The sequence below is a fragment of the Australozyma saopauloensis genome, chromosome 3 (genome assembly GCF_035610405.1).
Source record: "Australozyma saopauloensis chromosome 3, complete sequence".
Lineage (NCBI taxonomy): Eukaryota > Fungi > Ascomycota > Pichiomycetes > Serinales > Metschnikowiaceae > Australozyma > Australozyma saopauloensis.
Genome location: NC_086133.1, coordinates 818,147 through 844,954, shown reverse-complemented (window position 1 = coordinate 844,954; position 26,808 = coordinate 818,147). Strand labels below are relative to the sequence as shown.

The 26,808-nt window shown below is 45.8% G+C and overlaps 11 protein-coding genes across 11 annotated transcripts; 8 read left to right on the top strand and 3 right to left on the bottom strand.

The window, feature by feature from the left end:
- Positions 1–302: 302 nt before the first annotated feature.
- Positions 303–2,240, top strand: PUMCH_002546 (uncharacterized protein; the record flags this gene model as incomplete). The annotated part of the gene is made up of 1 exon (XM_063021553.1): positions 303–2,240. One exon carries the CDS (start codon positions 303–305, stop codon positions 2,238–2,240), a length of 1,938 nt encoding a protein of 645 aa, XP_062877623.1.
- Positions 2,241–2,543: 303 nt separating this feature from the next.
- On the top strand, positions 2,544–4,529 carry PUMCH_002545 (uncharacterized protein; the record flags this gene model as incomplete). The annotated part of the gene is made up of 1 exon (XM_063021552.1): positions 2,544–4,529. The coding sequence occupies one exon, from the start codon at positions 2,544–2,546 to the stop codon at positions 4,527–4,529; it is 1,986 nt and encodes a 661-aa protein (XP_062877622.1).
- Positions 4,530–4,796: 267 nt separating this feature from the next.
- On the top strand, positions 4,797–5,930 carry PUMCH_002544 (uncharacterized protein; the record flags this gene model as incomplete). Its single annotated transcript, XM_063021551.1, has 1 exon — positions 4,797–5,930. The coding sequence occupies one exon, from the start codon at positions 4,797–4,799 to the stop codon at positions 5,928–5,930; it is 1,134 nt and encodes a 377-aa protein (XP_062877621.1).
- Positions 5,931–6,388: 458 nt separating this feature from the next.
- Positions 6,389–10,570, top strand: PUMCH_002543 (uncharacterized protein; the record flags this gene model as incomplete). Its single annotated transcript, XM_063021550.1, has 1 exon — positions 6,389–10,570. One exon carries the CDS (start codon positions 6,389–6,391, stop codon positions 10,568–10,570), a length of 4,182 nt encoding a protein of 1,393 aa, XP_062877620.1.
- Positions 10,571–10,866: 296 nt separating this feature from the next.
- PUMCH_002542 (uncharacterized protein) lies at positions 10,867–12,225 on the bottom strand (the record flags this gene model as incomplete). Its single annotated transcript, XM_063021549.1, has 1 exon — positions 10,867–12,225. The coding sequence occupies one exon, from the start codon at positions 12,223–12,225 to the stop codon at positions 10,867–10,869; it is 1,359 nt and encodes a 452-aa protein (XP_062877619.1).
- Positions 12,226–13,535: 1,310 nt separating this feature from the next.
- On the top strand, positions 13,536–14,390 carry PUMCH_002541 (uncharacterized protein; the record flags this gene model as incomplete). The annotated part of the gene is made up of 1 exon (XM_063021548.1): positions 13,536–14,390. One exon carries the CDS (start codon positions 13,536–13,538, stop codon positions 14,388–14,390), a length of 855 nt encoding a protein of 284 aa, XP_062877618.1.
- A 21-nt stretch (positions 14,391–14,411) lies between these two features.
- Positions 14,412–15,146, bottom strand: PUMCH_002540 (uncharacterized protein; the record flags this gene model as incomplete). Its single annotated transcript, XM_063021547.1, has 1 exon — positions 14,412–15,146. One exon carries the CDS (start codon positions 15,144–15,146, stop codon positions 14,412–14,414), a length of 735 nt encoding a protein of 244 aa, XP_062877617.1.
- A 1,746-nt stretch (positions 15,147–16,892) lies between these two features.
- Positions 16,893–18,125, top strand: PUMCH_002539 (uncharacterized protein; the record flags this gene model as incomplete). Its single annotated transcript, XM_063021546.1, has 1 exon — positions 16,893–18,125. The coding sequence occupies one exon, from the start codon at positions 16,893–16,895 to the stop codon at positions 18,123–18,125; it is 1,233 nt and encodes a 410-aa protein (XP_062877616.1).
- A 443-nt stretch (positions 18,126–18,568) lies between these two features.
- Positions 18,569–21,043, bottom strand: PUMCH_002538 (uncharacterized protein; the record flags this gene model as incomplete). Its single annotated transcript, XM_063021545.1, has 1 exon — positions 18,569–21,043. One exon carries the CDS (start codon positions 21,041–21,043, stop codon positions 18,569–18,571), a length of 2,475 nt encoding a protein of 824 aa, XP_062877615.1.
- A 1,058-nt stretch (positions 21,044–22,101) lies between these two features.
- On the top strand, positions 22,102–24,018 carry PUMCH_002537 (uncharacterized protein; the record flags this gene model as incomplete). The annotated part of the gene is made up of 1 exon (XM_063021544.1): positions 22,102–24,018. The coding sequence occupies one exon, from the start codon at positions 22,102–22,104 to the stop codon at positions 24,016–24,018; it is 1,917 nt and encodes a 638-aa protein (XP_062877614.1).
- Positions 24,019–24,936: 918 nt separating this feature from the next.
- On the top strand, positions 24,937–26,514 carry PUMCH_002536 (uncharacterized protein; the record flags this gene model as incomplete). The annotated part of the gene is made up of 1 exon (XM_063021543.1): positions 24,937–26,514. One exon carries the CDS (start codon positions 24,937–24,939, stop codon positions 26,512–26,514), a length of 1,578 nt encoding a protein of 525 aa, XP_062877613.1.
- Positions 26,515–26,808: the final 294 nt, after the last annotated feature.

The following is a 26,808-nucleotide window of genomic DNA, read 5'->3' as shown; positions in this document are numbered from 1 at the left end:
TTTATGTAACTTTCCAATAGGCGCTCCTTTTGGTTTTGCTGCCATATTCGCAATAGCACAGCTTAGAGGAGCAACGAAACAGACCCAATTTGGCAACAGTAGCACGAGCAAGAGAAACAGAAGGATCTCCAAAACCACAAAACAACACAGAAATAATTCCAACCATTTCAGCGGTTCCAGATCATCTCCCTCATCGCCCCCATCGCCCTCATCTCCCTCATCTCCCTCATCGCTCACTCCACACGCGCACTCTTCACCTACTCATCTATTTACCTAACGCGTACCAACCAACACGTCTCACCATGCCCACAGAAATAGACACCGCCACGAAGGATTGGTTCCGCACAAAGTTTGGTCTGCTGGACGAGATCACCCTCGGCAAACTTTTGCTCATCAAGGACCTCTTCAACCTCACAAACAACGATGTATACGTCCAATGGGAGTCCTTCGTTGTAACTCAAGGAGACGGCGATATGGACCTCAGCGCGCCAAATCTCGACAGATTCCAGCATCACCTACAGAGTTCCCTAACGTATGCTCACAACAAGCGAACTCCGGCGTTGAAGAAGGTCCGGGACCTTGCAGGCAACAAAAGAAAGGCACAAGGATTCGACTTTTCGTCCAGTCCGCAGACGGTAGATCCCAGTCCTCGGTTGAAGCGTAGAAACGATGTTCCCAGTAGTGAGCCGTGGTCATCCCCCTCGAAGGCAGAGGTGCCTCTGAGTCCCCGTGCAATGGCTCTGGCCGAGTCAGATACTGTAGTTGAGTCTTTGAATCCGTCTGTAGAGGTGGGAGAATTGGCTCTGTCGGTGCAGATTGCTGCCAATTTCGACCCGGAGAAGTTCCGCTTCCGTACCATGGCGATGAAGTTGTTGGAGAGTGCCGATGTGCTCGATGAGCAGATCGATGCTGTGAGTCTGCAGCTCCTGGAGATCTACAAAAACAGTGACATTCTGCTTGGAAACCCATGCATGAGCTCGCAGCTCGATATTATTTGCTGCGGCCGTATTGTGCCCGACTCGCCGCTCTATGACTCCATGCCCGCGCTGTCGTTGAATGACAAGTCGTTGTTCTTGGAGACCTCGCGGTTCGGTGGCATTGGTCAACGTCTTCCCTTGGACTTGTCAAACTTGAAAGAGTTTAGTTTCTTTCCCGGTCAGATTGTGGGCTTGAAAGGCCGCAATCCAACCGGCCGTGCGTTCGTCGTCCACGAGGTGTTATCATTGCCTTCTCTCGGAGCTCCTGTCTCCTCGCTCGCCGAGCTCACCGAATCTGCTGATTCGGATCTTGGCTCCAAAGTTTTCGTGGCGGCCGGTCCTTTCTCGAATCTGATTACTTGCGACTATACCAAGCTCGAGTCTCTCGTTACCAAATTGAACGACGTCATCAAGCCCCAAGTTGCGATTCTTTTTGGCCCTTTTGTGGATTTGGCCAACAAATCGGTGCAGGTGGGCGACATCGAGGTTTCGGGATTGACTGCAAACCAACAACCCAAGAACCTCGACGACGTATTCAGAGCCATGGTGACACCCATATTGAAACAGATTGACTCACTGATACAGGTCATTTTGATGCCCTCTCTCCGAGATGCTGTTTGCAAGCATGCGTCGTATCCACAATCTCCGTTGGACAGAAAGAAGCTTGGTCTACCTAAGAATTTCAAGTGCTTTCCTAACCCAAGTGCTTTCTCGATCAATGAAGTCATGTTTGGAACTTCAAATTTGGACGTTTTTAGAGATCTCAAAGATATCTACAAGTCTTCTGCCGAGGACAGCTCGATTTCTTCCAACAGGTTCGAGCGAATTGCCAACCATATTTTCGATCAGAGACGATACTATCCAATATTTCCCGGATCCATTAAGACAAGCAATGATCAATCAAATTCCGCATTATACGACGGTATGATGAGCGAGGAACTAAGTGAAATCGAGGTTGGAGGCTCGTGTCTTGAAGTACCATACATGGGGCTCTCTGAGCTTGGAGACTCACTCCCCGACGTCATGATTATTCCTTCCGAGCTCAAATATTTTGCCAAGGTGATCAAGGGAGTTATTGTCGTCAACCCGGGACAGTTTATTAGGCCGCATAGAGATGCAGACCGCACAGAGGGCAGTTATGTTGTGCTTAACATTCAAGGTCCTGATGCCAATGCACCCGACAATGTCGAAAAAGTGGAGAACTCGGATTTGTACTACCACAATGTGTACAAGAGAACGAGAGTGGATATTTATAGAAGTTGAGTTGTTCGAGCGAATCAAATATAGTTGTCAACACTAAATGTGCTACTAGATTACAGACAACTCTTAGCAAATAGAACAATCTATAATGAAAAAGTCCCAAAACTTTTCAATTAAATAAGTAAAAAATGCCTTATGTGTGATGCTCCAGCTTTTATCCAAGCTACTTCATTATTCAATCTATCCTTCATATAAAGCACCGGTTTTTAAACATAGAATATCTTAAATTCACGTTCGCTCCATGGGATCGAATCAAAAATACTCCAAAATAAGAAATTCATCTAGTTCACACTCAAAATATCCTTAATGTTTCGTCGCTGGTACTCAATTGCTGTGCAGAAACCCATTCTGCTACGAGATTACCAACTAGATGCGGTGAACAAAGTTCTCGATGCGTTTAAAAACGGGGTAAATCGACCAGCCGTTGTTTTGGCTACAGGAGGCGGTAAGACAGTCGTCATGTCACACCTTATCCCGAAGATACAGTCTCCCTCTCAACAGAGATCAAAGACTTTAGTTTTGGCACATAAAGAGGAGCTTGTGAGACAGATAGCACAGACGCTTCGGCGCGTAAATCCAACTCTCTGTGTAGATATAGATATGCAACGACAAAAACCGTCGCCCGAGGCCGATATCATTGTCGGATCCGTGCCCACATTGGTGAGACTAACCAGGCTTAATTGGTACGATCCCGCCCAGTTTAAGGCTATTGTATTGGACGAGTGCCACCATGCGACTGCCTCCTCGTGGACGAAGATCTTGGGCCATTTTGGCGCCTTGGAACCGTCGCTGGACACGAAAGTGGTGGGCTTCACAGCTACTTTGGAGAGGGCAGATGGACAGTCTTTGGGGAATGTATTTGAAGAGATAGTCTATGAGCGTAACTTGCTAACTATGATCGAGCAAAATGAATTGTGTGACGCGCGTTTCCTGTCAATCAAGCTTGCAATGAACCTCAATGCTGTGTCGGTAGTCGCGGGCGACTACAAACAGACAGAACTCGATACTTGTGTCAATACCGAAGACGTCAATCTCCAGCTAGCCTTTGCATATAAAAGAATCAGAAAAAAGCTCCAGCTCAAGTCCACGCTCATTTTCTGTGTGTCTGTGGAGCACTGTAAGACGCTCTGTGGAGTGCTCCAAGCTCAAGGCGTCAATGCCCAGTATGTCAGTGGCGAGACCGTGAAACATGAAAGGCGAGAGATTTTAGAAGATTTCAAGTCGGGCAAAATCGACGTTTTGTGTAATGTTTTGGTGTTCACTGAGGGCACCGACATCCCGAACATTGATTCTCTTATCTTGGCGCGGCCCACCAAGTCCAGACCGTTGCTCACCCAAATGATTGGCCGTGGTCTCAGACTTCATCATGGAAAAGAACATTGCCATATCATTGACATGGCAGATGCTACCAGTCTTGGGATCCTGTCTGTGCCTATTCTATTCGGACTACCAGCTACGCACAACGTGAACAAGAAAACTTTCAAGGACTTGGAAGAAGAGAAAAAAGAGTATGATCAGGAAGCTGAGCTTGAGGCTGCAATCGAGCGTGAGAAGGCTATCCAAAATATTCTACAGAGATCTAATCGTGAAGCTAACTGGCAGATCAAGTTAGAAAAAAGAGGAGGGTTCGCAGACTTCCTCAAACTTCAGGAGACTCCAACTAATGCTCTGAAGATCTTGAGCAAGCTCTTTTATGAGGACTACAACAACAACTGGGTCAGATTGGAACGGGATGTTTGGGGCGCCCAAGCAAGCACCGTTAGGAGAATCTGGGTCGTGGAAAACACGGACGAAAACGAATCTGATACATGCTCATTGTATTTGGTCGAGAATGCCAGCAGGCAACAGCTTCTTGCGAGCAACTTTAAATGCCAGCGTCAAACAAAACTGCTTATCAATACCGGCAAATTGCCCTACTTACTAGGTATTGTGTCGCAAAGCAATGGGCGCTCGCAAAAGTTCAAAAGATTGAGTTCACCGGCCACAATCAAGCAGCAAGACCTCCTCTTTAAAAAATACAAGGGAAAAGTCAAGGGTGTCTTTGGGGCCGGCGCGGTATCCCACTTCGAAAAGCTGTTAGAGACCTTGACTCAACGGCAGGTAGACGAGTTGATCGTGGCATCTGACTACTCCATGGATTGCTGGTTCGTTTACAAAACCCTTAAGAAATTGATCGATGCCGAAAAAAATAAAATCAAGGAAGGAGAGAAAGAGGCGGGAACGCAAGAGTTCAATGAGAGAGCATTAAGCGAGAAATCGGAACTTGGAGAAACCCAAATCCGTTGGGATTAGTGATCCATAATTGATGTCCCGCACCAAAATTCCAAGTCGCCATCCCCGTTTTCTTCCTTTATGTATCTACCATGTTGAGAGCCCCTCTGAACACACACAAGAAGTAACTCGGTTCGTACCCAATAAAATCCCAACCCAAACCATGTTCTTAAAGAATAAAATTCAATTCTAATTCTTCCTTCTTTTCCCGACCCGGATCGAAAAATTCGCGTTTGTGTACCTATACCCCAGACCACCTACTTGCTTACACACTCTACCCACAACGCCATGAAACTCAACATCCCATGGCTATTATGGGCCATAATATCCTCGGTCTACGCTCTAGAAGCCGCCGAGGCCATATCGCCGGAAAAACAGCTCAGCACCTCCGGCCACACCAACAATTGGGCCGTTCTTGTGTCGACGTCAAGGTTCTGGTTTAACTACAGACACATGGCCAACACGCTCAGCTTGTACCGTACGGTGAAACGGCTCGGTGTTCCCGACTCGCAGATCATCCTTATGATGGCGGACGACATCGCCTGCAACCCCAGAAACGCCTTCCCAGGAACAATCTTCAACAACATGGACCAGGCGATCGATCTCTACGGAGACGACATCGAGGTCGACTACCGCGGCTACGAGGTGACCGTCGAGAACTTTGTGCGGTTGCTTACGGACCGCTGGGACGAGAATCAGCCCCGGAGCAAGCGGCTACTCACAGACGAGAACTCCAATGTGTTCATCTACTTGACCGGGCACGGCGGCAACGAGTTCTTGAAGTTCCAGGATGCGGAGGAGATTGGCGCGTACGACTTGGCCGACACGTTCCAGCAGATGCACGAGAAGAAGCGGTACAAGGAGATCTTCTTCATGATCGATACTTGCCAGGCCAACACCATGTACCTGCGGATATATTCGCCCAACATTCTCTGCGTGGGCTCTTCCAGACTCGACGAGAGCTCGTACTCGCACCATTCCGACATGGATGTTGGTGTGGCTGTCATTGATCGTTTTACGTACTACACGCTAGAGTTCCTCGAGAAGATCGACAAGAACTCGCAGACTACCATCGACAAGCTCTTTGAGGAGTACACGTTCGAGAACGTGCACTCGCATCCGGGCATCCGCACCGATCTCTACGGCAGAGACCCTGCTACCGTCAGACTTACCGACTTCTTTGGAAATGTGCAAGAGGTCACCGTGCGCGACAAAAACGAGCTGCTTCTCTCCACGGTCAAAAGCACACGCATGCAAGAGGGACAATTGCCGGTGGACGACCATGAGATCTTGCGGATTCCCATCTCGAACAAGGGCTACGAGTCTACTGCCTTGCACCAGGTCTCGAAGAAGGAGTCGCAGATCATCATGGCTGTGCTGGTTGCATTTTTGGGGCTTATTTGGGCCGTTTCCAAGGAGTAGCTTATGTCCCGTTTTCTACAGTCACTCATCTACAGTCACTCATCTACAGTCACTCATCTACAGTCACTCATCTACAGTCACTCATCTTTCTTCGCTTTACAAACTATAATGATACAATACATACGATACAAGGCCGAAACATTGCATATGCTCTACTTCTACGATAAAAACAAAATGTCGTTTCCATTCATTCTAAGTAATTAAAACCTTTTTCTTACTATTAGCTGCAACTTTACCAGGACCCTGTCTAAACCTACACATAACATCCTACTGTTTACACTTCAGATCAAGAGAATACTACATCTTCAGCCGGCGGCACAAAACGACGCAGCCCACTAATTAGCGTCTCTTCCCCATAAACCACATCTCCACATCCCTATTCTCACCCTTTCCCCCTTTTTCCCCGCCTTTTCCCGCCCTTTACCGCTTAAATCACAAACCGTAAACTAATCAAAACGATGGCTCTCTCCGGCGATGCGTTCCACCGAGCCATTCTTTCCGGAAAAAAAGAGTCTCGCCGTGACGTCCTCCTCCTGTTCAAAACGCACGTGAAAAAAGATAACGTAGAACTAGCGTCGGTGCCCCGATACTTCGAGGCACTAGCCGTATCCATGAATCTTCTGGATCCCGAGCTCCAATTGCTCGCGTTCAGTCTGGTGTGTCACTTGGTCAAGCGCGTCAGCATCCAGGATAAAATCGGCACCATTCTCTCGGATGTGAGTGCGGTGGTGCTACCGCTAGTGGTGCCCAAGATAGCCGATGCCCGAAGCTCCGTGAAGATGTCTGCGCGGCGGGCGTTGGAGGCGTACTGGCTCAGTTCGCCGCGGAAAACGGAACGCGCCGTTGCGGAGATCGGGTTGAAGAACGGCAGCCTGCTTTTGGCCAACGAGTCGGTGGTGTGGTTGAACACGCTTTTGCTGATCAACGCCAACTTGGATCTCCATGCGTTTTTCGAGCCGCTCGCTCGCGTGTTGGCGCGCTCTCCGGAAGACGCCATGCTCATCTCCAACGTAAAAATTCTCTTTGCCAACTATTTCGATCTTAAACACAATCGCCTCCATAGGTTTGAGCTACAGAAGGTGCTCGAGGCTTTAAACGTAGATGCTGCATTGCGAACCTCCATCATAGGCACCGATTCGCTTCTTCTGCGTGAGTATGAGAGTAAGAGGGAACTGCCTCGCGTGCCCGTGAAGCCCGTTCTGACGTCTTCAACCCTTCCTGAACGCACTGAAGGTAAGAAAATACAGGTTTTACCAGAGAAAAAGTTCGTCAGTCAAACTCCGAATGAGCCTATAAAACCTGCTCCTGAGGCAAATACAGATCTAGATGTCTTACTATCGTCTCTTGTCGGGTACTCTTTGGAGGACAATGTTGAGCCCTTGAATATGGAGAATGAAGAGGAGCTCAACGGCGCCTTCGCCAGCTGTATGCCCTGTTTTGAAGGTAAGGAGACTGAGAAGAACTGGATTGCGCGAGAGAAATCAATATCCACATTGCGGGCAGTATTCCGCGGTAACTCTCGAACTCTGTTTCCGGATGCTTTGCAGCTCAATCTAAAGCAATCCGCAGACGCAATTTGCAAAGGACTCATGTCTCTCCGCACCAGTTTGTGTTTGAATGCATGCCAGTTTGTGAAGGAGTTGGTTATGTTCTTGAAGCAGGACTTCGGAGCATTGTTGGACTTATTTTGGCCGACCCTTCTCAAGCTTTGCTCAAACACCAAGCATCTCACAAGCTCCAACGCACACATCGTCATATCCGCAATTTATGCCAACACGTTTCTCTCAAACAAATTGGCGCAGAAAATACAATTATCTGCGCGGGAGAAAAGCGCAAACGTGAGAGCCTACTCCGCGTTCTGGCTGCAAATCTACATGATTAGGAGCCACAAAACTTGGCCAGTTCCTCCGAGCTGTGAAATTATCGAAAGCGTGCTTTTCAAGTTATTGCCAGATCCGAATGTGCAAGTTCGTCTGGCTGCAAAGGATGCTTTCTGGAGGTACTACGTTTTTGCTGTTGACGCTGCTTCTAATCTATTGAGTCGTTTGGACTCCAACACAATCAAAGCTTTGGAAAGGTCTCGCCCGAAACATTGTGGCCAAACACCTTCGATGGTACCACCTCGCAAATCAAGACCATCTATCAAGGAGGCCATTATGGCAAAAAACAAAGAATTGAGAGGGCGACAATCTATTTCTAGAAGCAGTTCCCGAAATGGACATACACCATTATTCAACACCCCGAACCAATCCACCGACGACATATCACAACATGTCTCTCAGCTGCAAGACGAAAGGTCAAGCAGCAGAGCTACATCCGATTTCCTTAGGTTTCAAGGAATTCACAATCGCCAAAATGGTCACGAACACGATTTGAAACTGTCTATACAAGCATCTCGGGATAGTTCATCATTGACCTCTCAAAACGGCAATCTTAGGCAGCTGTTCTCGCTGCAAATGATGGCTTTAGCTGTTTCGCAGCCAAATCTGGATTTAAGAGCATCTGTACCAGAGACAGCAAATGGCCATCTTGCTCAGAAAGAGCCAGAACATGTCAACCTTGATACCATCAAAACACTACTTTCCTCAAAGGGATTCAAGCAGATTCAGAGTGGTGTCGATCAATTGAAGTCTGTCTTGTTGACCCAAATGTTGTTGCCAAATGACCTCAAGGCCCAAATACTAAGCGTTTCTGTATCTCATCCCCAATGCTTCGAAACGCTTTTATCAACCAAACTTGAAGCAGCAGGACTTGCGGACATTCTTGGGCCTGAGGAATTTGTTCGAACGTGCTTCGTTACTACGACAAATCGTGATGAGTGCTGGCTGCTCATCTCGGGTATTTTGAAGAGTGATGAGATCTTAGGATCAATAAACTCTCTTTTGATTAACATCTGTGACATGGATGCAATTCGCAGCAACAAAACCTTGGTCATGCAGCTCATCAAGTCAAAAAGCTTAATTCTAGCCACTCTGATGCATTGTTTGCTTCGAATTATGGATTCTCGACTCACAGAACCACACAGTCTTACAGCAATTGTGAGTACTTTATTGAACTTAGTTCCTATCGTCTACCAAACAGATATCATCGACTCATACAAAGAACTTTTAAAGAACGTGTATGAGTCAAATGAAGCCGATTTCATGGCGCAGTTGAATAAAACTACGCAGCAGAATCGAAGTGCTATAAAGAGTCTACTTGGCCTTGAAACGGAATACAAATCAGCTTTTGAAGATGCATCAGCACTCAATCCGTCCGAGTTTACCCTTATTGCTCCGGGGATGTCAAATTCCTTATCTCCATTAAAGCACCCATCTGACTTCACAATGCTATTTCCGGCAAAGGCACCAACATCTTCTTCACTGGCTCCTAGCTCTCATAGTATACTGACGGGGTCACTCAATGAACATCAAGGAAACAATCACGAAATTGATGATATAGAGCCTTCCAATGGGAAGTCAAAAAATCAATTTCGGAACGATTTCGTTAATGTGCAAAATGAGGAAGAGGTAGAACCAGAGCATTTTGACAGAACGACTAGCGTTCCGAGCTTACCTCATCCAACAACACATCAGCGTTCATTCCAGAATATTTTTGCGAAATCTGATTCTCAAGGTCTTAAATCCGACTTCGTGGCTAAACTCAATTCTGATCCTGCGAAGGATTTGGTGGATGACTTTGCTCAAGTGAAACTATCAAACTTCTCGAATTCTATTGAATCGTTTATCGAAAAAGTAGACCCTTTGAATTGCATGTCCACAAAGAGCCGTCCGATTCAGATTTACGAGGACCCCAAAGGCGGGTCACCTCAGAAAGCGAAAGATTACAAGTACACAGACCTCAATTGGTTTAACTTTCTGATCGCACGTTTATCTATGACAAATGACAGTACAGATGAAAGCGGTCTTGATTCGATTTGTCAAGACCTATCTAAGGGCTGCATTACCTCTGGCCAGCTTGCGCAGATCCTCAAAAACCTACAAGATGCACAATATGACGATGCAGCACATTCTTCGCAATTGTTGGAAGTTGAAGATTCATTGTGGCTTTATCTCAGTTTTGAAACCTCCGAAAAACTCACTGCATTGATGATTTTAAAGCAATTATTGGTTTGTCGTCATTCAATGAATTTGCCCCGTGTATGGTCTGCATTATTGGAGATCATTCTGCCAAAACATTTAGAGAAGATGAATCTCATTGAGCTGGCTCTCTCGGAGGTCTTCGAAGAAATGATGTGTGGAATGTATCCAAGTTTGGACTTGTTCGCGGTAATTTTTGGGACACTTGAAAGCCGTTCCCAGATTCAAGAAGAGCTCCTATATTTCCTTGTTGACTCATTGCACCGGCTCCTGAAGGCCAAACCATTCCTTTTAATCATCAATCACGAACTAATTCTGGCCATGGATAGTGCACTTCATCAATACTTGGCGCATGAATCATCTCGCATCAGAAAGATGGTCTATAAAACCTATGGTGCTTTTGTAAAGGCATCTGCTATGCTTGCAAAATCGACCGAGACGAGTTCTGTTGATCATAGTGACACATACCATAGTATGACCAGCGTAATACAGGGCTTGTCAAGCTCTGAGCGGAGCCTCGTTGAATTTTATGGAAAAGATGATGTGTCTCCACGAGTATAGAATGATGTATATTTATTATTGTATTAATTTTCCCTCAAGGATTTTTCCTCTTTGTAAAGAGGCATACTTGACATGTACATGAGATCAAGAGATTCCGGAATCATAAGCACATCAGACTTGTAATTCGGAGATGGGGCAGAGCAGAAATGAATTTTTTTTGACTAGACCCACGATTTGTGAAAGAGAGACTAAGGTATGTAGAGGAAGTTGCTATTTTGGCTCCTGAAACGCTTTCCTCTGCTCAAGCAGAACCAGCTGCTGGCAGAGTCAAAAGATTAGCGGACAGATTCGTCTTTTCAGGTCTCGCTTGCTTGTTGAGTAGATTCAGGCGTGGGAATTGATTTCTTTCCAGGAACCTCTGTTTTGACTGATTTGTCGCCAGAGTCGATTTTAGGTAACGACAAACCGCGCGCATCGTGCTCCGGATCTTTGATTTGAGGAAGACTGATCGTTTTCCCGTTTGAATCCTGGTAGTAATTGTCGAACGTGCAAGGCATCTGGGACGAAGCTGACAAAGGTATCGGAGTGGCTCCAAACATCATCCTGCCGTCTGTTGCCAGCAAGGGCAAATGAGACCCATAGCTGGACCAGATCCCAGGAATGGCACTCAAGGGAGGCAATATCGGGAAGGATTGGTTGTTGTCGGAAGCCAGTCTAGGTACCAACATGTGTATTGGCACGGCGGGATACTTCGGCAAGGGTGACTGCTCAAGAATATAATCATCATTTCTAATGATATTGACAGGACTGCTTTGTAGAGGTGGGAACGCACCGTGGTGGAAGTAGCCAGGAGAGGGGCCAAAGAAAGGAGGGTAAAGTATGTCCTGGCCAGCAGAAGGGTACGGCACCTCTCTGTCAATGTAATCCAAGGGAAAGTCGTCTTCGTTGATATCGCGGCGAAGTTTCTTGACAACAGGCACTTCTGGCGAGGTCTCTGGAGAGCGCTTGCGGTCTTTCGACTCCAAGGGAGTGTTAGGACGGCTTCCGACTTGGTCGTAGTGTGTGCTTTCGGAAGAGGCGGTGCTTGGAAGGCTCAGTGCACTCAAAGGAGGAGCTCTGAATTTCGCCTGCGCCAAGTGGGCAGTCAATTGCTCCTCAAGCGACTGAGAACTGCCCGCCTTGTAGTTGAACGAAAGCGCAGGTTCTCTCAGGGCGACTGAAACGGCTAGTTGGTTTTGACGTTCACGCTTGATGTCTCTCTCCAACGCGTCCGCCATCAACTTGTCATGGGCGACGTTGAACCAAAAGAAGACCTTCTGCTTCTTTTGAGTCCGGATACACTTGTTCTTGTGCAAAAAGTCCAAGAACTCCAGCTTTGGGTTCTCCAACACCGAGTCATTCCCAACGCGCAAGTTTCTAAGGTCCAGGAAGACGCCCTCCTCGAACTTCTTCCGATCGGTGATGGTCCGGCCGAAGTGGTGGAATTTGTACATGATACATCTCACGATATCCGTGCCGGTGATGAAAAAGAGCCCGTTCCATCTCACGCAGCTGACGTAGCCCTCTTCGTTGTTCAAGCAGTATCTTCGGATGATCTGGTTCCCAAGCCAATTGGCCGGCGCAGTGAGCAAAAAGAAGCGCATATCCTCCACCAAACGCACCGCTTCGGTGGTGGAGACCACCTCGTCCGTCTTGGCTTCCTTGTCGTTCGTCATCTGCTCTGGGGTGTGCGTTTCAGGGCTGGCTGATTTAAGAATGTTTCAGATCACCAGCGATGTTTCAGATATGAAATCGGAGTGAAGCGATGGTATTGGCCCAAGCGATATAGAGCAGATCCTGAATAGATTTACTTACTGTGCAAATGAATTGCAGGCCGTCTTTTTGAAATCAATTTTCCAAAGATACGCAGTGGAACTTGGGTTTGGATCGAATACACAGAAACCCAGGATTCGCAGATCCAGTTGCAACAAATAATCTCGGAAAAGTGATCGGAAAGATTTACAGGCTGTATTTTTCAATCTGGTCGCAAATTTCTCCGAATAAATGAGCGTGTGTTCTGTCACAAGAAAGATGAATGGTAAAGTACTCACATTCGAGTTTCAGATGTCAAGATGAAACAGCCGGGTGTGCATACAGCCCGAATCTTTCCTGATCAGTTTGAGTGGGCGCCCATGTTCTGCAGGTAGAGGAACTAATTTCCGGGCCTATGATTTGAATAAAGACACGATTGGTGGAATATTAGGATTTGCGAAGAAAGGACTTGATTCTTTTTTGTTATTTCATTCTAATTGAATTGATATGGGATACATTGCTGGCTTCTGTCGTCAAATCTGCTCGGAGTGTATTACTGTATGTGATTCTGAAACACTGGCGATTGAATCTCAATTGTGGTATTTACGAACGGGAGGCGGTCACATCTTGCATTGAAAAATGTTCAAAAAATGATAAATGTTGTAATGTAGCTTTGGGGCCTTGATAAAATCTCTCATTTGCCAAAACGGGGCCCATTGCCTTTACTTGCTTGTATCGTGTAAAATATAGGGGAGAATTACATAATTTCAATTGATCCCAAAAATTGAATTCTAGTTCAGCAATAGTCTAACGATGTCTGAGCCATTGTTTCCTATATTTATCCTCGTGTCAATGTTCTGTTCTCATTTGGTAGCTCCTGCTCCTATATTAGTCAAGACATTCAGCAATCCAAGTTCTGTGTCCCTATCGTTATCGCTTAGCATTAAACCTGAGGCTGCTGTATCAAGTAGGTGTTGTCATTCATGCTGTAGATCGGGAAGGTTGAACCAGATAAGATTCGCACAAGTGACAGAGCAAACACGATGAATGAAGTAAAATTTGCGAATCCCCCTTTCATAAAATTTGTTGGGCCGGTATTGTTGCTCGACTCGGCTCGAGCATTAGTTTGCGAGAATCAATTGTTCTGCCAGAGGACAGAACACTTTTGGTTCATATATCCCACAGCAAGTCACTCGAAATCAACCCTAATAATTTTCAAAATTGTTTCCAAAGCATGAATCAACATTCCTGGCAGTTGCAGCTACCACTTCTTGCAGCTGTCGCCGCGCATGAACAAAACTCTGGGCAATGGCGTACACACACGAACACTGTGGTCCAGGCAAGTAGAACCAATGGCGCAGTCGTCCTTCCAGGTTTCAGCGAATTAATTAGCAGTCTTCAATGCTCTCAAGAATGCTATAATGGATATCCACATAGGCGGTCTGTGGATTCTGCCGTTCCATATCAGTATTCCCAATACCCTGGCAATAGACCGCAACCTCATCCAGTACAAGGAGGTGCACCGCAGCCACATAGATTCCAACCGCAAGGGTATGTTTCTCCGATATACTCACTGCTGCTTAATTCGGCCACTCACAGCCCACCCTTTTTCCCGCCGAATCAACCTTCCCAATCACCCAATTATGTAGCTCATGTAACACCGCCATCAATGTCATCGTGTGGAAGCTCTCCAAGACATAACCCAATCAAACAGAGAAGTCCAGAGCCTATTGTATCCATTAAACGTGACTCAAGTGTGTTGATGAAGATTCCCAAGAAAAGAGGCCGCAAGAAAAAGGCCAACACAATCTGCACCCACTGTCTGCTGGAAAGCACACCGGAATGGCGAAGAGGGCCAGAAGGCTCTCGGACCTTGTGCAACGCATGCGGATTGTTTTATCTGAAACTTGCCAAGAAGTTTGGATCCGAAAAGGCAGGCACTTTCATGAGATCCAAAAAAGCAAAGAACGAGATATTCGATAGATTGGTGCCCAGCGACGAGCAAAAAGATGAGATCATCAAGTGGTACCAAAGCCAGACTGAGGGAAATAAATTAGAGTTGGGAAACGTAGCCATTGCGTCGCAATGATACATTCTTGTATTAGAACACCTACCGAGTTTTGCTCAAGCCTGTGATGCGTCTGTTAATTTGCGAGGAGGCAAAGTTGACGGCACTTAGCTGTGCAATAAGTAAACATAGATGGGAAGTAGTTAATTGGAGATTGTCCTCTGAGGTCAGGCTCTTGTAGTTTGTTAATAACTGGGCTAAGTGCACGAGAACCCGATCATGTTCCGGTCCTTTCGAGCCTTCTTGAAGAATCTTCTGCACTCTGTTTTGCAATTGCGCTAAAGACAGTACCAAGATCTCTTCATTTTTTTGTGAAAGCTCTTGTTCCTCTTGGGTATAGTTGGGGTGGTTTTGTATGGTAGATACTGCCACAGACTCGGCATCGCCGGGTGCAAACAGAAGCTGCAATTGCTCGCCGGTTTGAACAGAGAAGCACTGTATGTTCTCAATGTCTGACGCCTTCAAGAAGAGTTCCGGAATCGGAAATCCATTGTTGGAGAACTGCTCAAAAAAGGACCGATCTGGAACGTCAGCGGCCTCTGTTGAATAAACACCAACCATAGAGAGCTGGCCGGACACCTTCAGTAAAAGCTCAAGCTTCTTTCTTAGGAACTCAAAGTCCGGTGAGCCATTCCTTTCTTTGAGATCGAATGCCTCGCTCAAAATGAGGTTACAGGCTGGCCGCTTTCCGAGCAAAATCCCATACTTCGGCAGTGCTGTCCTTGCTTGATGGTCTACGATATGAATGCAGGGTGTAGCCCTTAGTATTATTGGCATTGGGGAGTTTAGGGTATGTGAAATGGGCCAAATTGGGGTATCAGTGTGTGATAAGATAAGTAAAAGTAGGGCGAAAATTGACCAGCAAAAGGATTGATTCGATGAGCGACGAAAGAAATTATTTGAGATTATGTTCAAATTTCAATGTTAGAATTTTTTTCTCTCTCTATTCCACACATTGCTTCTCTTTCGACATTCATTAGAATCACACGGTGCTATCTCACATATTGATCTTTTTGAACCAGCAAACAACTTTCAGTTATTAAGCGCCAAATTCATCTACTTCTAGAACCAGATAGTTCAACCCAGTCCCATGTGATCCACAAGCTTTGGTCATGAAGTAACAAGGTAGTATCAAATACATCTAAATGTTTTAAATTTTCTAGAAAACACTCACTCACAAAACGCTCTTAAAAATAATTGCCACGAAAGATCCCCAAATTGTATTTCAATATGATGGTTGGTTATTTAGTGCTCGTGTGACGAGGTGCCCTACTAGGAAAGCTTATCACTTACCGAAAGATGAAACAATAACACCGCCTTTTGCGCGCAAATCGGGAATCAAACTCCCATAATAAAAAAATAAAAAAATATGCAAACTACATTTGAATCTTTGTCAGAAAAGGACAAGAACTTTTATTAATTTTTGAATAATTACCTAACCTCGTTTAGCACATCTCTCTGAAACAAGCCCCATACTGTGGCGTATCTGCTCGAAAACAGGGCAAGCCACAACACCACCAAAATCGTTGCCAAATAATACCTCGCACAAAAACCAGTTCCAAAAACCGCCAATTCTTCCCGTCCACATTCCGATCTAAAAAATTCCCCATCAGCACAATCCTCATCGCTCTCCCCCTCTTTTTGCAGCCATCCGCATTTCACATCTCTCCTGCAGTCAGCCAAAAATCTATCTCATCACCTACTCTTCTTTTGAAATGATAATGTCAGTGCATGACCCGTTGAGTCGGAAACGAGCCATTCTGACCGAAAACGTCCCCGATGAAAAGAGGCTCCGGTCCAACCCCGAGTCCGACGCTTTTTCCGAGAAAATGTATAGTCTTTTTGTCAAGTCCGCCATGGAGTCCATGGAAAAGGTATGTCAGATCCGTTTGCCTATGAAACTTTCCTAGCCATTCTCTGCTTTGTCACCTGTCCGGTTTGTCACGACTTAGTCTCTTCGCGCGAAGCTTTTGGTGCTCTTGATTCGGCTTACTAACATTGCAGAACGACTCTCTTCAGATCAACTCGCTCACAACGAAGATCAACTTGCCGCGCTCGCACAAGGATAGTATCTCGTTGGCCAACTTCGTGATTGTTTTAAAAAATTTAACCGTAAACATTTCTAAACTCGATAATGCCCCACTGGCGGCGCTCATCTCTGCTATCTTGGGCTACGACTGGATCCACTCATCGCTCGCAGACCAGGCTGGATATGCCGAGTTTTTGCAGACATACTCCAACTTCTTGAGCGTGCTTGTTTCCTCTCTACCCAAGTATTTGCACGATGTGTTAAAAAAGCTCATTCGTGGCTTCTGTAATGTCCACGATGAGTCGTTCCCTCATCACAAAGTGCTCCAGTCCTTTGTAGCATACTTCCCCACCAGTGTCAATTCTATTCCACAGCTTCTCGTCAAAAACTTTCCTCATCATTTGTCCAGTTCCGCAAAGGAGTTGACCAACTTCGTGCGCAACACCCTTAGCATAATCAGATACTGTCCTGACTTGCAGTTCAACATATGGCAGATGGTGGTCGAATGTTGCATCAAGCTTGACGTCGAGCTCCAGAACGAGTTGGATGACTTGGATGACGATTGCATAGAGAGTCTTATCGATGGCTCCGACGACGAGATAGATGATGACCTTGCTGAGGGAGATGACGACGAAGATGACCAAATGGTCGAGGAGGTCTATACTGTTTCATCCACCAAGAATATCCGTAAATTGGTTTACAAGCTCGACTCGATCATGGAGTTGCTCATCAAGGCAACCTCCTACTCTTTCACTTCCGAGGAGTTGAGCTCCGGAAATGGTGTCGATCTTTTCAACACCCTCACTTCATTATTCAAATCACACATCTTACCTACACATTTCACCAAGTCCATTCAGTTCTTGTTGTTTCGTGTGTCTCAATACCAGCCTGAGTTGGCTGACTCTTTCTTGGTTCTTCTCATCGACATTGCCTTCAACCCATTGGAAATTGTCGAAAAAAGACTCAAGGCCATGCAATACTTATCGTCATACATTGCAAGAGCAAAAAACCTCACAAAGCACCAGGTTGTGTTCATTGTTAGTTACTTGATCGGCTGGATCACCAAGTACATCGACGAACGTGAGCTGGAAGTTCATGACATAACACACTCGACCTCTTCATCTGCTGGTGGTATGGAGAGATTCAAGTTGTTTTATGCTGCATTCCAAGCCTTGTTATACATTTTCTGTTTCAGGCATCAAGACCTTACTCGCTCGGTGGAGGATCTTAGGGCCGGTGACAGCCAATGGGAATGCACCTTGGACAAGTTTTTCCAAAGGGCAATCATTGCAAAATTCAATCCTTTGAAGTATTGTGATGAGACCGTTGTGTTCATCTTCGCCAAACTTGCCACGAAATTGAATGTCTGTTACTGCTACTCTATCATTGAGCACAACAAGAGAGAAAGAATGACTCAAGGCAATTTGAACTTGCCAACATCTTATGGTAATTTCAGACATAAACAAGAATTCTTGGATCTCGAAGCCTACTTTCCTTTTGACCCAATGGTTTTGCCCAACTGTAAGAAGATCATCAAGGAAAACTACATCGAATGGAGAGAGGTCAATCCGACCAGTGAAGATGACGATGATGAAGATGAAAGCGGAAGTCACAGCGATGAGGAAGATGATGACGATAATGATGAAGACATGGAAGATGGTGAACTCGATAGTGCTGCGGAAGATAGCGAAGATGGATTATCTAGTGATGATGACGATGACGAATAGATTCTCATCTTTCTTGGAACACTGACTGGAAAATCCATTAGCAACTAGTCTCTCATAGCATTTAACAATACACTCCTTGCATATTTGTGGCCCGCTCTGTAGAAGTGCCTTCAAAATTCCCTCATGACTATTATTCTGAAGCCACTTTTTCTGAATTTGGAGTTTCAGAAAGTGGCTCCTCTCAAAACCAAGACATCCATTAGGATCCGGAATCCCCTAAGTCTCATTGTACACTCGGTTCTAAGCAACCTTTTCAAATATCAAAGCTGAACTTAGAGTAGCTTTTCAATTCTTCATCTGAGATCAGAATATTACACCAAGTTTCAATGTACATAATGTGCTACATTGTCAATTATATTTCCTTTTGTTTATTAATTGTAACTCCTAGGCTTCCGATTTATTGCTTGATCTTTTCGTAAAATGCATCGATCTCTATTCCTTGACTACTCAATTTTCATATTCTTAAGCATCTCGTTGGCTGTCGTGATTGTCGGTTTGCCCTCGTCATTTTGATGCTTAGCACTCTCGGGCAACGCCTCAGTTGGTATTTGCTCTTCGAAGTCGATATCCTCTTCTTCGTCTAAATCTTCTTCTGCATCCTCATCATCAATTTCAGGGTCTTCCAGGTCATCATCACTTGTGTAGTCGTAATCTTCCTCTTCATCTCCGTCTTCATCATCGTCGTCGTCTTCATCCTCTTCATCATCATCTAATACTTGATCATAGTTTTCGGGCTCGTCGTCATCATAGTCATCCGTGAAATACTCGTCGTCATCATCGAATGTTGCATTTGCGGAGTCTGCCTCTTGGCCAATTTGAATATTAGACTTCATGGGCTTAGGAGCAGGGTTTGTGTAATTGCTGCGAGCCATGAATGACTTGAGAGGAGATGAAAATGTGGATGAACTTAGGCGATCCGATTTGAGTGACATTCCTGGAGGACTTGACTCGCGTGCTCTTGAAGCTGGAAATTTGGGAGAGCTTGCGACAGAACGCCCTGGCAGTTTGGGTGAGCCAGGTGTCGACTTTGGCTCAGTACTATCGTCGTCCTCAATGTCACTCAAATCGCTGAGGTAGTCCATGTTCTCGCGCCAGTAGTTCAAATCAGTGTACTTCTCGTCAGCACGGAACACATGCTCTGTAGAGTTGATGCTTCTGGGGGAGCCTGGGCAAACCAATGGCCTCGAAACACTTTCATCCCCATCATCTTGGGATCCTTTTTTGCTCATATAGTCATCTAATTGATTCTGGTCCCAATATCCGTTGAAGTCTGTGATGTACTTGAGTGGAGGAAAGAATTGGTCAACCAATTCTCCAATACGTAAATATGTCGATCGATATCCTGCTAACTCTAGCAACTCCATATGCACTTCGCCATTGGGATTGATGGTAAAGATTCTGTGCGATGGAATCTTCACACTTCTGTAACTGATGGCATCTGTGATTCTGTTTCCAAACCCAGCATAGAACGGGGTTCTATCGTCTTCTTCATCTTCATCATCATCCTTTCCTTGGTTTTGGAAAAAAAGGCTCTTGATATCACGAAGGCATGCCATTTTGAACACCTCAGGTTTCTTCAAAATGATTTCTCGTTTTAGAGCTGCCATAGTTCGATCTGGACTCAAAATCACAGGACCTTTCGGTAACCTCATGCCATCTTGATTGATACTATCCAAGTATTGCCTTGTGGTGTCAGCCTGGCCAGCAGATCTGGCAGTCAAGTAAAGCACATTGTATCCATTCTTATTGATATCCTGGAACAAATTTGCCACACCAGGATGAGTCCAATCTTTACCAAACATATTAAGCACATGTCCAAGAGCGTCGGACTTGGTGATGGTTCCGTCAATGTCCGAAATGACAATGGGTGTGGTTGACTTCCAGAGATAAAGATCCGATTCAATCTGGGATGTTCCATGAGAAAGTTGGAATCTCAAACGATTGCGGCCATACTGTAGTTTCATATTTGCCAATTGCAAAGACGTGAGTCTCAAAGTTTTGATGTAAACCTTATCCTTGGAGGGATCGCTGTTGGGAAGAGCATCACCATTATCCTCGGCTTCAGGAGCAAAAGTGAGGTCTTGGGAATCGAGAGCCTCGTCCATCATCTCAAGTTCGGGTTCCTTGTTGATGATCCGAATTCTACCATCGGAGTCCTTCTTAATGACGCTTTGAAGCAAATCATACTCTGTGAAGCCAGGCTTGCCCTCATCGGACGCGCCCAAGTCGGAGCCCTCCAATGAGCTATACATTTCCTTCAAAAAGATGTCGTGGACCATTTTATCGGACAGAGCGATGTTCTTTTCGGCACTGGGCTTGTATCCATCCATATCTAGGATGACATCGCCATTGACGTCGATCTTGGATGGAATGTTGAGCTTCTTGGTCAACTTCTTGACCTTCTCGAATGTCAAGCGCAGCGCCTCGCTTCTGGGCGACCCTGGCGAGCCTGGCCGTTGCGAAGGTGGAGGAGAGTTTGACAAGCGGATCTTGCTCTCGATGTCGTCTTTGCCCTTTGGAGAATTCAGATTCAAGTCAAGATCTTCCGGCTCGCTGCGCATGTCCAGCGTCCCCGAAGAGGGACTCATCTGTGGAGAACTGGCGGCACTGATCACTGGAGAGGTGACTACGGACAGAGAGAGGTCGTTGGAGTCCGTTTCGAACACGAAAAAGGCCTCGCCGCCCTCGCCGAGTTTCATGGGCAAGTCCGTCTTGGTGTCATTAACATACACGTCGATTTTCTTGTCCAGCGGCTTTAGAATTTGGAACACACCGAACCGAACGTGCCAGGGCGAACATTGAAGCGTGCCGTCGGGCTGCTCGATGACGAGAATGTCAATTGCGCCCGAGAGCGTTGCCGGGTTGAGCGAGTTCCACTGGTTGTATACGTAGCCTCCAAATTGACCCACGTATTGCATTTTGGTGGGGGACTTTGCTACTACACTAGGACTGCTTCACATGATGCGACTAGTAGTGGGTAGGGGAGGGAAGCGAGGATGTGCGATAAGAAAAGATGGGGATGGATGGGGTCGGAAGATGGGGAGAGGTGGGTGTTTGAATTGTGAAATTATATTTTAATTGATTTCTTTTTTTTTTCGTTTGGTGTGTACGGTTTGAGTGGGTATCGGTGGTAGGGAAGTAATATCGAATGCAACCATTGGCGGGAATGAAAAAGTGTTTTGGAAATCAATTTTGGGCAACTGAAGAATTCTTGACAAAAAAAAATGGGTTTTGGTGTGTTTTTTCGTGTAATTTAGGAGGTCACTACTGACATTGGCACATTAAGAGGGTATTGCCAAGACCAATCAAAAATTAAAAACTGAAATAGACTACTCATATTTTTGTAGTTGGCTCCAAAAAAACTACTCCAAATTGCTTAATCTCAATGAAGTTAATAAAAGTCTCAATTGGTATTCTCGAACCGTTTCATGCTTCCACTTCGCTCTACTAATTGCCGTCTCTTGCCGCAATACCCATCACAATATCAACGATAAAAATAGAGCAACAATCTTGCATGAAGATTCAGCGTTAACAAAAACACGGCAATTTTAGCAGAACTTCGAGCCGGGCATACAACCTATACCTGACCGTCTAAATGACAGAATAAGTCCTGATGGTTGCCGCACCCCAAACGCTGGATGCAAGTCTAACGGTTGTCTCAGTCGTAAATATGTGTCACACTGCGGAAAGCCAATCCAGAACCAAAAGAGATTGTCAAGGGGCAGCCCGTGGAACCAATTGAGTATGAAAAATTTTTTTTGCCCGTCGTTGCCTCTGAAATGTTATCAGTAGCCGGCATTTTCTAGGTTCCGTGCTTAGTTCACGGCTAGGGTCCATAGTGTATGCGGCCCCGTACCAATACCGCGACTATCCTGTGTTTGCCGCGAAAGGCCGCCAGTTGCCGCCGCTATCCGAGCCTAGCCGCGACCACAAATAGCCGGCAAACGACAAAACCCAGCAATCCGTAAAATATAAAATGATCAGTGAATCTCCGAATTTGACTATTTTTCATCAGAAATCATCACCGTCAAATAATCATACCATGGCTCCTGTTATCACAAGACCCGGCTCGGAGGAAAACCTCCTGAACATTTCAAGCAACGACCTGTTGCCTCTTGGAGAGTTTCTCTTCATCAGAATTCTCCAAGCAAACCCCAAGCTTCGCAGTGTTTTTGGAATCCCGGGCGATTTCAACTTGAACTTGTTGGAGCACTTGTACAGCGACTCACTCGTCAACGAGGTCGAGTTCATCGGTATTTGCAATGAACTCAATGCCGCCTATGCCGCTGATGGTTACGCCAAGGTCATCAAGGGCTTGAGTGTGCTCATCACCACTTTCGGTGTTGGAGAACTCTCTGCTATCAACGGAATTGCCGGCGCTTTTGCTGAGTTCGCTCCCGTGTTGCACATTGTTGGAACCTCCGGTGTTAAGGCGATGGCCAAGGCAGATGTTGCAACTCCAGGCAACATTCACAACATCCACCATTTGGTTCAAAATAAACACCCCTTGCTTTCTCCAAACCATCACGTTTATAAGAAGTGCATTGAGGACATTTCAGTAGCTTCTGAGTCCTTGGACACCAATGTCACTGCCAACTTGGAGAAGATTGACAAAGTTATTTGCACTATTTTGCAAGAAAGCAGACCCGGGTACCTCTTCGTTCCTAGTGACATTCCCGACATTAGAGTCCCCAAGAGCAGATTGACTGTTCCTCTCGATTTGGGTGAATTGAGAGACCCTGTCTTGTTGGAGCAGGTCTCCTCGAGAATCTTAAATAAATTGTACCACAGTCAAAAACCCTCTGTTGTTGGCGACGCTTTCATGACACGTTCCAGAGTTGAGGCTCCTTTCAGAAGTTTTGTGGACAAATTGCCCAATGACTTTGTCAAGTTGTTCAATGCTTCCATGGCTCGTAACATTGATGAGACCTTGCCTAACTTCGTTGGAGTCTATGCTGGAAACATGACTGGTGACAAGAGTGTAGTTGCTAGCATTGAAAAAGACACTGACACTTTGCTAGTCATGGGATTCCTTGATAATGAACAGAACAGTGGAAACTATTCTCAAGACTACTCTCAAATCAAGGACGTGATCAAGATTCATCCCGACTATGTTTACATCGACGAAGAGTACATCATGATCAAGAATTTTAAAACCGGCGAAAGGGCTTTCTCGATTGGAGATTTGATCAAGAGACTTGACAAGACCGTCGATGCTAACAAGTTCCTTTATAACGACCACACTCTGAGTAACATCCCAGCCAAAAAGCCTATTGTTCAACTCTCTTTGAATGATCCAGTTCCATCCGAAGTGATCACACAGAACAAATTGGTAGACTTCTTCAATCAATACCTTCGTCCTAACGACATTTTGGTGGTTGAAACTTGCAGCTTTTTGTTTGCCACTCCAGACCTTGTGTTCCCAAAAGGAGTTGAGTACTATTCTCAACAGTTCTATGGGTCTATCGGTTATGCTCTTCCAGCCACATTGGGTGCTTCTCGTGCCGAGAAGGATTTGGGAACCGAGAGAAGAGTGATCTTGGTTCAGGGAGATGGATCCGCACAGATGACGGTACAAGAATTGTCTTCATACATCAGATATGATATCAAGGCACCTGAAATTTTCCTTTTGAACAACGAAGGTTACACTGTTGAGAGAATCATCAAGGGCCCAACTAGATCCTACAACGATATCAAGGATGATTGGAACTGGACCGAATTATTTAAGGTGTTTGGTGACGTTAAATGTGAAAAGCATGAAAGCAAGAAAATCAATACTACTAGCGATTTGAAGGAATTATGTGACCGTCCAAAGACCTCGAAAGTGGAATTTTTCGAACTTCGACTCGCGAAGTTCGATGTCCCACAACGGTTCCGCGACATGTTCACTTGAGCACAAAGTGTGTATTTATGTATAAATAGTTAAGTCAAAAATTTGAAATTTCGAATATCAACTAATTTGCAGCCACTTCCGAATCGGATGAGCCGCGATGAGATGGGCGATGAGGGTCATTATCACATGCAAAAGACGATACACACTGCTGATGCAGGTGCAGTTGTAGTATGTACAGTGCCGCCGTTTGACAGGTTCGATGCAAGTACGTCCTTTTGCTGTATAAAAACCTCGGCATTCTTCAGAAAAACCCAAGTATCTTACTTTTCAGAGAACATGATTGATGGACCAAAATTTAAAGAAAAAACACCCTTTACACCTGCCAGAATCAGACCTTCTCCCAATCTAACGTCCTGCAGAAAAGCACTGTTCCGACTCTGATACCTCGAAAATTAAAGTAGGCCAAACTTATGTGCAGGTTAATAAACGATAGAATACGATCCCAACAAATGAGCAACAAATAAGCCCCTTTACGTGAAACGGCGCCGTCATTCCCGAACACACGACTACACAATTGGACAACAAAGATCACATAAATGAAACACTGCCATCCATCGACGAATCTGTTCATCACCCACCATGCACCAACCATCATGCACCGACCTTATCGGAAACAGGCCTGCAGGACGTGAAGCACCTCAGAAACTAAACAGTAGCATCGATGAACACAGCATGGGACACTACAAACAGTTCTGCCGCCCGCCCTACATCTAGAACGAAAACACCAACTTCCAAAAAAGATCCAGCCGCAAATCTCAACGGTTTCCATTTGCAACGCCGATCTCTCTGCACCAATTATGTCCCACACAGTCACACGATAGCAGCGCAGCACGCCTCCTGCAGGACACGAGGCGTTCCTTCCCCAGACCATATATAAGTGGAAAATTTCCGCATCTTCTACCATTCCCAGTGCAAGCCATGGATACAGAAAAGGTACGCAACGAGACGTTTCTCGATTCGCACGTCGACACCGAGAAAAACTACGAGCTGAGCTCCAACGCCAGCATCGCTGCCGGCCAGTTGAAAAGAACGTTTTCGGTCTGGTCGGTGCTTGGTATCGGTTTTGGCTTGACCAACTCCTGGTATGGTATTTCTGCATCGCTCGTCACCGGAATCCAATCGGGCGGGCCCCTTTTGATTGTGTACGGTATCATCATCATTGCCTTCATTTCGTACTGTATTGGCATCACTCTTTCTGAGCTCTCGTCGGCCATTCCTTCTGCGGGTGGACAGTATGTGTGGACCAGAGTGTTGGCGCCCAAGAAGTACTCGTCGTTCTTGGCCTACTTGTGTGGCTCCTTGGCCTGGGTTGGTTCCGTGTTCACCAGTGCGTCGATGGCTTTGTCTCTTGCCCAGACCATCTTGGCGTTCTGGAAGTTGACCCACGCAGACTACGTCTCCAAGCCATGGCACAACTTCGTGTTGTACCAGCTCATCAACGCGTTCGTCATGTTGTTCAACTGTTACGGTAAGATCTTGCCATACATTGCCAACGGTGCCTTGTACACTTCGTTGTTCTCATACACCGTCATTTTGATCACTGTGTTGGTCTGCGCCAGAGGCAACTACAACTCGGCCAACTTCGTGTTCGTGGACTTCCAGAACAACACTGGCTGGAAGAGCGCCGGTATTGCATTCATTGTTGGTTTGATCAACCCCAACTGGAGTTTCTCCTGTCTCGACTCTGCCTCCCACTTGGCTGAGGAGGTCCATCAGGCTGATAGAGTCATCCCAATCGCCATTTTGGGAACCGTGACCATCGGTTTGACCACTGCATTGACCTACTCCATCGCCATGTTTTTCAGTGTCAGAAACTTGGACGCTATCATCAACAACGGTACTGGAATGCCTATTCTCGACATCTTCTACCAAGCTCTTCAAAGCAAAGCCGGTGCGCTTTGTTTGGGTACCTTGATGTTGCTTACCGGTACTGGTTGTACCATCTCCTCCCACACATGGCAAGCTAGATTGTGCTGGTCTTTCAGCAGAGACAACGGTTTGCCATTCTCCAAGTACCTCTCCATTGTTGACCCTAACTTGGGAGTTCCATTGAACGCCCACTTGTTCTCGTCCTTGGTTGTTGCCGTTTTGGGCTGCTTGTACTTGGCTTCCTCCACCGCCTTCTACTCGATGGTGGTTGGCTGTATCACCTTCCTTTTGTTGAGTTACATGGTGCCAACCTGCTGTCTTCTTTACAGAGGCAGAAACAACATCAAGCATGGATGTTTCTGGCTCGGAAAGTTGGGTTTGTTCGCCAACATCATGACTATTGCATGGACCATTTTCGCCATGGGCTTCTTCTCTCTCCCATCCTACATGCCAGTTACCGCCGGAACCATGAACTACGTCAGTGCTGTGTACGCCGTGTACTTGGTTTGGGCCTTGGGATACTGGTTCTTCCCAATCAAGAAATACTCTTGTAGAGAGTACTTTGCCGGTGGAGTCAGTCACAATGAGGAGGAGGAGTTCCCAAACGTTTGTTTGACCGAAATTTAGAAAAAGCATTGTAGATAATATGTCTCGACATGGAGACAACCTTTAAACTATTCAAAAATTTGTTTGTTTTAATACCATAATTTCTTAGACGTTTTGTAGAAGTCGATAAAGCATTACACTACAGAGACGTGAATCTTGTGTTCAAGGACTAGTAACACTGGTAAAGTTAAGTTCTAGTGCATAAAATAAAAAATACACTCAAACTCATGTTTCAAGGAAAACAAAGTTTCCCAAAGACATGAATCTGATGTCCAGAAATTGAACCAGCACTGATGAAGGCAAGTTCCAAAGCAC